The sequence below is a fragment of the Apteryx mantelli genome, chromosome 2 (genome assembly GCF_036417845.1).
Source record: "Apteryx mantelli isolate bAptMan1 chromosome 2, bAptMan1.hap1, whole genome shotgun sequence".
Classification (NCBI taxonomy): Eukaryota; Metazoa; Chordata; class Aves; order Apterygiformes; family Apterygidae; genus Apteryx; species Apteryx mantelli.
The window spans coordinates 19,332,694-19,342,225 of NC_089979.1; the positions used below are offsets into that span (position 1 = coordinate 19,332,694).

A 9,532-nucleotide genomic window follows, 5' to 3' on the forward strand; every position below is an offset into this window, starting at 1 on the left:
AGACCCTCACAGTCAATGAAAGAATGTGCAGTGGCTGATGCCATCAGGACTTTCTTTCTTCCCAGCCGTTCACTGTTTTTTCTGTTTCAGACAGATAGACATAGACAGAGTTGTGTTTAAAATAAGACACATAGTGGGTTGTGTGACAAGGATTGTCTAATATGCTTTAACCATTTTGGTTCCCCCTCCAGTCGTGGCTCTTATGGTCGGAATAATGGATCCTCGTCCTGCAAGTCTGGAGGTAGCCCACCTACTTCCCGTGAAAAGGACCTTTTGTCAACACTGTGCAGAAACCAGCTGAGTCCTGCTAATATCCACCAGAATTATGGAGCTTCTTCAGCCAGTAGCAGTAACTCAGGCTCGTACAAAGGAAGTGACAGCAGCCCAGTAACGAGGCAAGTATTTATGTCATCCTCCCAGTATTCAGTGCACTAACTTACCTCCTCCACCCTCGAATGTGGAATCAGCTCTCTGGACTGGCGAGCAAGTCATCTTGCTCCTCAACATAGGTGTGACTTTTCATATTGGTGGTAGGACAGTCAGCAAGTTGCTCCATCCCACATTTTTCTCCCAGTGTGAAAGCTTGATTGTTTCAGCACTGTAAAACTCAGTGCTACTCTTAGTCAAAGGTCTCCTGTAGTTGGTTTTCACTCCAAGGCAGGAACTTTTATGTGGTTTCATACCATCAATTCTCATGTGGCTTTACTGACTCTTTCATATAAAAGGCTCCATTTTGCTTCAGAGAATTTTGGGTGTAGTAGGGTTTCCATGAGTATACACTCATGCAAAAAATTCACCCTGGTTAGCCCTAGGCACCTACCTAAAGAGTGCGGTTTCATGTACAGAAAAGAAAACAGATACCTGCCATAGGACATCTCATGTATTACAGAGACTGAATTGCCACCTGGATGTGGCTTCCATTCTGCTGCCATTTCTCACTTTGTCCCTCGGGCATCTCGCTGTCAGGCATGCCAGATATACACCTAAAGATAGATAGGATGAAACTACTTTCACTGTGCTTGATTTCATATTTCACACATGGATCTAAACTGAATTTTTACACTAACTTACTCAGCCATGTCTGCAGCTGAGTGCCCTTGCAAGTGTCCTTGCTGTCTGCTGTTGAACACTCCACCCATTTTAGATGAGAGGATGTTTAGGTATTTTAAAGTCAAATATCTCATTTGATGTAATTGCATTGAAACCAAGTACAATAAATAGTGGTTTTTCTACTATAGCCACAAATCAGCAGTTTCCTCAAGGACTTTGATTTGCCAGACTGAGTCACTTGTGCTGATACTTGAGAGAAGCTCAAAATGAGTCAAGTGTAAACTCAGCTTTATATCAGTCAATGTGATATCTTTCTTTCTGCCAAGACTAAAGAACTGTAGGGGTGATGTTATGTGGTGGTTGGTTTGTTTTTTTTTCTTTTCAGGCGATCAGTGAGATACACGTCTTGTGGTGAGAATCATGGCATTAAGCCACCAAATCCAGAGCAGTATTTGACTCCTCTGCAGCAGAAAGAAGTTACAGTACGACATTTGAAAACAAAGTTGAAGGAATCTGAGAGCAAACTTCAAGGAAGGTACATTTCATTTCAGAAATCAGAGTTATAAAGAAGGGGTCAGATTTATTCAGAAGGATTTGAGGGGGGAATCCTGAATATTTTCCTCATATCTTGACCTCACAGAAGTTTTAGCTCAGGAATTTAAAATATGGTCAGTCTGATTAAGCTGTTTTCAGACATTTCAGGTTTCATAGCCTGTTCAGTGAATATGTACTATTCAGTTTAGTTATAAATTTGGTGAATATGATTGGTTCATTTCCCTTCTTTGAACTTGCCTAATAGAATAATATTTCAAAAGGACATTTTTTATCAGTCTGATTTAGCATCAGGACCTTTTATACAGAAGACAGTTCATGCCTGCAAATATGTATCACCTCAGTCTTCTGTTCTACCCTAGTCAGTGAGGTTTCCCTAATGAAAGAAAAGCTCTTACACAAACCCATGTGCCTGCCTGTGTTTTTGTTGCTTAGGTTGAATTTTTCCCAACTTCATACTGATGCTGAGCAGAGGAGTGACAATGTGCATTACACAGCAACAGATGTAGTTTCTTTATTTAAAAAAAAGCAGATTGAGACTTGGGTCTCCATCACACAGAACCCCCAATCAGGCAAAAAGAGGCATTTGAACAGAATCCCGATGCAGGCTCTGGGGACCCCTGGGGGCCCCGTGTCTGGCTCAGGATAGCCTGACCTCCTCATTCATAAGGGCTGGATCTCACTTAGGAGCTGCATCTCCCCACTTGCCTGCAAGTCAAGGCAGCAGCCTCTCGCTCCACGCAGAGCTGCCTACGTGGAAAGCAGGCACATGCTGCTTGAGTGGGGAGGTCAGGGACTCCAGAGAGCAGTTAACCAGCTTGTCTTGGCAGCCTCCTTACACCTCTTCCAGTTCTCTCTGAAGTGGCACTAAATGGTGCATGGAGGAATTTGCCTCCTCCTTGGAGCAGCTCTGCAGCTCAGGGGAATTTCTCTTTGACTCTTTAATTGACCCACCAGCAGAAATATTACTACATTTTTATTTTGCTACAGGGAAACAGAAATAGAAGAGCTCAAGGCTCAGCTGGGACGCATGAGGGAAGACTGGATTGAAGAAGAATGTCATCGTGTGGAGGCACAGCTAGCCTTAAAGGAAGCAAGAAAGGAAATTAAACAACTCAAGCAGGTTATTGAAACCATGAAAAACAGCTTGGCTGAGAAAGACAAAGGCATTCAGAAATATTTCATAGACATAAACATTCAAAACAAGAAACTGGAATCTTTGCTTCAGAGCATGGAGATGGCGCAGAACGGCTCTCTGAGGGACGAGCAGTGTCTGGAGTACATGTGTGGCTCACCTGGGAAGTCGCTAGCGTTGTATTCCAAAATGTCAGACAGCCTAGTCACAGAGGACCAAGCACTGGAGGAGATGGCAGATAGTGGGCTGCTTCTTAGTGAAGACACAGCTAACGGGACTGACTCGTTTGAAGAGAGTTTGACCACCACAACTTCTGACTTGGGTGATCCAGCTCTCTTCAGCTCTGCTGTGAATCAAGAGGTATCTGAAAATGTTCCTGATGAAAAACTAATTGCTTCCCCGGAAGAGGAGGAAAGCAGCAACAACATGGTGGTGGAACAGGCCATCCAGACTGATGTGGTGCCGTATAGCCTAGATGTGGAGCAGCTCATTCAAAACATCTTCAGATCTCAAGATAGCAGTCCTGCAAGCCCACCTTCCATACTAAAGGAACTGGATGAATTTCCTTCTGGATACTTCAGTGATTCTGGTGTAGTAGTAGATTTAACTCCAAGTGATCCAAACTCTGCCATTCTTTTGTCTCCTATGGAGTCTCCATGCAGCAAAGTGGATTGCGGAGTTAATGAAAACCATGTCATGAAAGAACTTGATTTTACAGACCCTCATGATGAAGCTTTTGGGTATGTCAATACTTTCTCTCAGACAGGAATTGTGAAGAGATGCTGGAGTAGCAGTCTCCTTGTAGATCTTCTAGCTGTAGCAGCCCCTGTTGTACCAACTATCATGTGGGCATTCAGTACTCAGAGAGGAGGAATAGATCCCATTTATAATATCGGAGCACTGCTTCGTGGCTGCTGCTTGGTGGCCCTGCACTCTTTACGTCGTACACCCTTCAATATCAAAACCTAAATTCTACTCTATTACCGGGCACCAATTGGCTGAGGCAGAGGGAAAGACGGTTGAGATAGATAGATAGTTCATAAAAAGATATTGTATTTTATGGCAGAGTGCATCATTTTGCTCTTGACTATTTGATTTGCACTATAAATTGGTTCGAAACATGTTCCTTGTTTCAAAACAGAGAAGCTGAACCCTGTAGTTCCACAAGATGTTTTTAACTGGCACAGGCTAGTACTGCTGCCTACAGAAAGAGTCCTGCCTGCTCCCAGCCACGTGTCCCTCCCCTGTGCTGGTGTCTTCCATGTTCCACCACATCTGCACAATGAAAAATGATCAGGGGAATAAAGGAGAATTACAGCTAGCACTCTTTTGTGTTTGTCTGCTGAATTAGTTTTAAAGGTCAATCAGCTTCCCTGGCTGTTTCACTGAGCAAATGTACAAAGGCTCTACGCTGGCTCAAGGATGCATAAAGGAATGAAGGGCCGGAGAGGGTGGGAACTTTCCTTAGGCAGCACGAACCTAAAACATTTGTGAAACTACAGTGTTAAGTGACATGGAGACTTGTTTCCACTAAGTGTATCACACATGTACTCTTGAAAGCATGCTAGCGCTTTCCATTTGTAGTCCAAATTGTCAATTCAATTTAGAAAATTCATATTTCCAAGGCAGCTTCCAGCACATAGTTTATGCCCATCTTGTGTAGTGCTCTTTTAAATTACACAATTGCTCGAGCATTCCACTGGTCTTGTGCGTGTAAGGGGACTGTAACCAAAAATGTAAGTTGGTGGGAGTCTTGAATCTTGTTAAAATGATAAATGTGGACATGGATACACTTTGAGTATTAATGTTGTTTTAAGGTCTTAAATGTATTGAAACCTGGTAGTCATTTGAGCCCTGTGAAATACTCTGTATAAATGTATTGTGTATTAACTTATTGGTTATTTAATTGCTTTATTGTAAATTACCTTTATAATCACAAATACAGTAAGCATGTTAAAAATGTGGGAGAGTGTTTTATTGTAGCAAAAGCAATAAAAAGAATATTCAGTTTCCTGGTGGGGATACCACGCAGGCACACACAAAGCGAGGGGAGGAACTGTATGGGGGCATAAGGAACTGTCAGTACCCTAGGAATAGAATTAGATGGAGAAAAACCTAATTACGGCTTCTAGTGGAAGCACCCAGCAAGACAAAAAGGCTCCGTGCTGTCTGCAGCACTGCAGCCACCCCTTCTACCACACCCACATAGCACATTAACAAATTCAAGTGACCTAATCCTTAACCCAGCACGATCTTCTGGAGACCTGTAGGTTTTTATTTCTGCACTCCCAGGAGGGTATCAGTCTTCCTGGCATTTAAGGAAAATACAGAAAGCCTTTTTAACATAGCTGAGTCATGCAGTCTCAGTATGTACTCCAAGATGTACTGTGGCCATTAAAGCACAAATTCTCCATGTCCAAAACTTGAGATCTGTGCATAGATCAGAGAAGGGCAACATGACATGGAGATAATAATCCAGTTAGTCTGGCTCCACACAGACTTTCAACAATACCTCTAGACATTTAAACCTCACCATCCTGCTGTTGTCCCCTGCAGCAGAACAAGTGTAACATTCCCCCGTGCAGCCCAGAGCAGAAGGTGTACAGTGAAGCCTGACAGCACTCATGCATTGCTTTGCAGCTGTTGGGAAGAAGGGAGTTATTAGTAAACTACAAGGGAGCAGGAATAACTAGCCAGCGTGCTGGGAGTATTTAGGACACTCGAGGACGTGATACATACAGATGCTCACAGGAGTGTATTAGTGATCTCTTTCTTACATCCCTGTGATACCTATGTTCTGAAACACTTGTGTTTGCAACAAAGATTTAAGTGGGTTCCTTAAGGATTATAGTAAGGAAATCTAACAGACTATTTGACATATGAACAGCACGAGTCCATGAACACAGCCACGAGAGCATTCTGCCCTCTCTGCCTTATCACCTTCTTTGATGCTCTCATGCACTGTTGGGTCCCTGCTGGCTAGTTTGCCTTATACCACTACCACAATGTATAGGTATCCAAAGGTCACCATTGCTTTAGAGAGGTGTTCTGTTTGGTTAAATCTTTTTTTTTTTTTTAATGCAGATTTTACACTTAACATCAGAACTGTGTCATTCCTAAGTATCTCCCCTCAGGACTGAAAAACATTATGGAAAAAGTCTTATTCCTACTTCAAAATACAGCTGTTCAAGGCTAAGACAACAATTTCTTAGCCCTTCTGTTATCATCTTTATTACAATTTTGGATTTATCTTTTACCTCCACTACTGTTTAAGTGATCTACACTTTGAGTGCTGGTAAAATAGAACATAATTTATGGGGAAAAATAATCTTCAGTTTTAGGAGAGGCATTCAGTTGCAACTGCATAGATTTCTTTTGAAGCAAGCAAGCAACAAAGCAACACAAAGTTCCTTACATTTACGTTTTAAAAATTCAGTGGGTTAAACTCATTTCAAACCATGATTCTGGCAGGCCCCGTTTAGCAGTGTAAGTGTGTTGTTCAAGACATAAGGCACTAACACTAGAATAACATCAGTGTTGCTTCCTGCCCCTAAAAATCTTTCTGTTCACTCATCTCTCAAAAGGTATTTAACTATGCTTGGACTATGTTGATTGTAACTATGTTACAGAGTCCCCATCACAAGATCAATAAAAAAAAAAACTTACTCTGATCTCTACTCAAAATTCAGATCACTTCCAAGTCTCCCCCTTTCCTCCTTCATACCGCAAGGATATAGACAGCCCAAGATGTCCTTTGTAAGAAGAGGCCTGAAGTACCAAGCCTGAAGTACCAAGCTCCAGCCCCAGACCTTGGGGAACTGGCCTTTTTAATCTCAATCCACAGGAGGATATCCCAGCAGTTGCAGCAGACATACCATCTTAATTTCTTTTTTTTTCTTTTTTTTTTCCCCTCCCCTCTAACATTTGGCTCAAGCATTAGTCATGGATCAGCTGGATCCCCACAGTGCTGTACAGAGTAGCTAGAACGACCATCAGCCTCCAAACAGTTCTAGTCAATAAAAAACCCTGTCTTTTCTGAGTTTAGAAAATGTTCATACCCATACAGCACTGAAAAATCTTGCCTCAAAACATACAGACAGGGAGGACAAGCAGCTCATTGGCTTAGGGTAAAGTAGCAGGTGTGTGCTTAAATTCAAGCTTACAAGATAGCATAGGAACCAAGTCAGCTCCTTCCCCGGCTGAAGCAAAGTCTGTTGATAATCCCATTACACTCTTCCTTTCCAACCCAGGAACAGAAAAGACTTTTTAACATACAGCTTAGAGGTTCCCAACATTTCTGCAGTTCCTAAGCTGCAGAAAACTTTCAAGCATAGGGACTGTCCACTTCCCTGCAAAAGATTCACCTGCACTCTTACCTATGTCCACACTCACAAAACTCTTAACTTCCCCTCCCCTTTCCCCCAAATAACTTAATCATTACATCTCCCAAATTCCAAGTTCTAGAAATGTACTAAAATGAAGGCCGTGTTTTATTTATGTAGTGTCCTACCTGAGTAGAACAAACAAGCATTTTACTTCAAAACCCTTCAGACAGATAAACTGAGCACAGGACATTTCAAATACAAACACTGGTGGCACAGTCGAGAAAAGAATGATTGATTTTCCAGTCGTCACAGCAGGTCAGTCCTGCATGGTCAAGAATAACACTGAAAGCAATCAAGACCAGATTCCAGTAAAGAAAGAAATTGCAAACAGGCTATGTGCATGGAGGGGAAAGGAGGAAGCTATGGCAACATGAAAGAATGGAAACAACTGGATCCAAACATTGTACAAGATCCCTCAAGGAATTCAAAATGAGGAAAAGATTATCAGAGGGGCAACTATATAAAGGTTTAGCAAAATTAGCAAAAATGTTTTGACATCTGCTGAGAAAAAAAAGCAGCTAGTAGGAACAGCTAGTAGAGGAAAGAAGGAGACAGATACCAACACCTGGGTTTTTAATATGCAGGACACTACCTGCAAGAACAGCAGATTCTTATCTTTATGCCAGGACATACAGGAATACAGCAGATGAGATGGGAGTAACTTCCAGAGCAGCAGTGCTCAACGATCTAGACTGGAACTGGGGAGGTATATGGCAGGGAAGAACAGCAAATCAGTGCCAGCATGCAGTGCAGGTGAGGAAATCAACATAAGAGGGCTGACAACGCAACAACAAAAAGGCAGCTAAAACTTTGACATACTTGATGGCTAAAATAAGAAATGCACTTTTATAATGTATTTAGGGTCTGTGTTTCAAATTTTTTACTTACTAGACAATGATTTGTTAGTTTTCAATAAATAGAGAATATTTATTAGCATCTACTTTGTATTCTCCTAGAAACGGCAAGAATAAGCCCTGAACTTTTTTTTAAAATACGAGCTGTAGCTTCCAATAAATTTTTATCATAAATAGGCAATATGGATTTCTCTAAATCTACGTTCTCCTGCCCTGTTCTAGTAAAAGCAATATTGAAACAATTGCAACTTGTACTTCACTTCATCAGTGCAGTTAAAAAGACACAGATTTTTTTTAAAAAAATCTTATTCACAGACTTTCTACTTATCTCTCATTATACCATTAAGATATTTTAGAGGTGTTTACTAGGAGCAGGTTTGCCATACAGCTATTTAGAGTCTGCACAGCTGCTAGCCATCCATTCCCAGTTTAACCAGAACAAGTCTGTGCAGAAAGTACACACATTGTAGTTATTTTTATATAGTTAATTTTCCCTTTGTTGCTTTCTAAAACATATTTTAAAATTGTCAAGAAAGCTGTGGCATATCTAAGTTTTTCCTTAGGGCCAAAAGGACTTCATTCAAGCTTGAAAGTTGCTATCAAGTTAGCTGAGAAGCTACAAGACCATCATCTAGGCTCTGCAGCAACAGGACAAGCAGACTTAACATTTTTTAAACTTCTCTCCATCACTGAGGCCATTAAATGTAAAGTTTTGTCTTGCTTTCTCAACAAAACTTGTGTCAGAACCTGCTTACAACTTGGCTAAAACCTCTATTTTTCTAGGGACACATAATCTAGTCAAACAACCTCCAAGCTGCTCTAAGAGCAGCTGGCAAGTTTGCAAGGGAGTACATTTAGCCCTTCCCTTCCTTTTTAAACTTTACTGTTCACTGTATGTCCAGGAAACCAGTGTCAGGGACAGAATTTGCTGTCTTTGCCTATCTTTCACACAATAAAACCCCTTGTATAACCAAATCACAAATTGACAGAAAAATCACATCTGTGCAATAGCAGATGCAGAAGTTGTTCACTGAAGCTCTGGGCTGGACATAAGGGCTACACAGCCTCCCCTCTTCCAGCACACCTTTTCCCCTGGTGAACATCAACTTTTCCTCCTTCACTAGATCACGGGACTGTTGTGTTCTACTGCACATTTACTTTGCACACTTTTCCCAGAGGAATTCCAGTGTAAATACATATTTTAAGCATTTACCTGTATCTGTAAATGACATCTACCACTAGGAAAATGGAATCTGAGGAATGCTCATAATTCAACAGAGAACTTCCACACCAGCTTCATTAACAGGGAGGGCACAAGTGATCTCAGTTATACCACCAAATCACACTACCTAATAAGCACAAAGCAAAGGGATTTTATTTTCCTAACCCTAGCAAATAAAGGAAATTGCGCTAGAAGTACACACACATTTACCAATACAAACAGTGATTAAGACTTGGAGTATTAAATCACTCCCCTATGCTGATTGTTTCAACCTTCACAAGAAGTAAATAGACTGCACCACTGTTGCATAGTGATGCCATTGGGTGTAGCAGTT

The 9,532-nt window shown here is 41.4% G+C and overlaps 1 protein-coding gene across 1 annotated transcript in view; it reads left to right on the forward strand.

The window, feature by feature from the left end:
- The window catches only part of SYBU (syntabulin), a 47,443-nt gene extending 38,199 nt beyond the window's left edge, over positions 1 to 9,244 (forward strand). The window contains exons 5-7 of the mRNA XM_067290229.1: positions 192 to 395; positions 1,436 to 1,585; positions 2,593 to 9,244. Of these exons, the coding sequence (XP_067146330.1) occupies positions 192 to 395; positions 1,436 to 1,585; positions 2,593 to 3,706 (1,468 nt within the window). The 3' untranslated portion in view covers positions 3,707 to 9,244. The remainder of the gene's footprint in view (positions 1 to 191; positions 396 to 1,435; positions 1,586 to 2,592) is intronic.
- Positions 9,245 to 9,532: the final 288 nt, after the last annotated feature.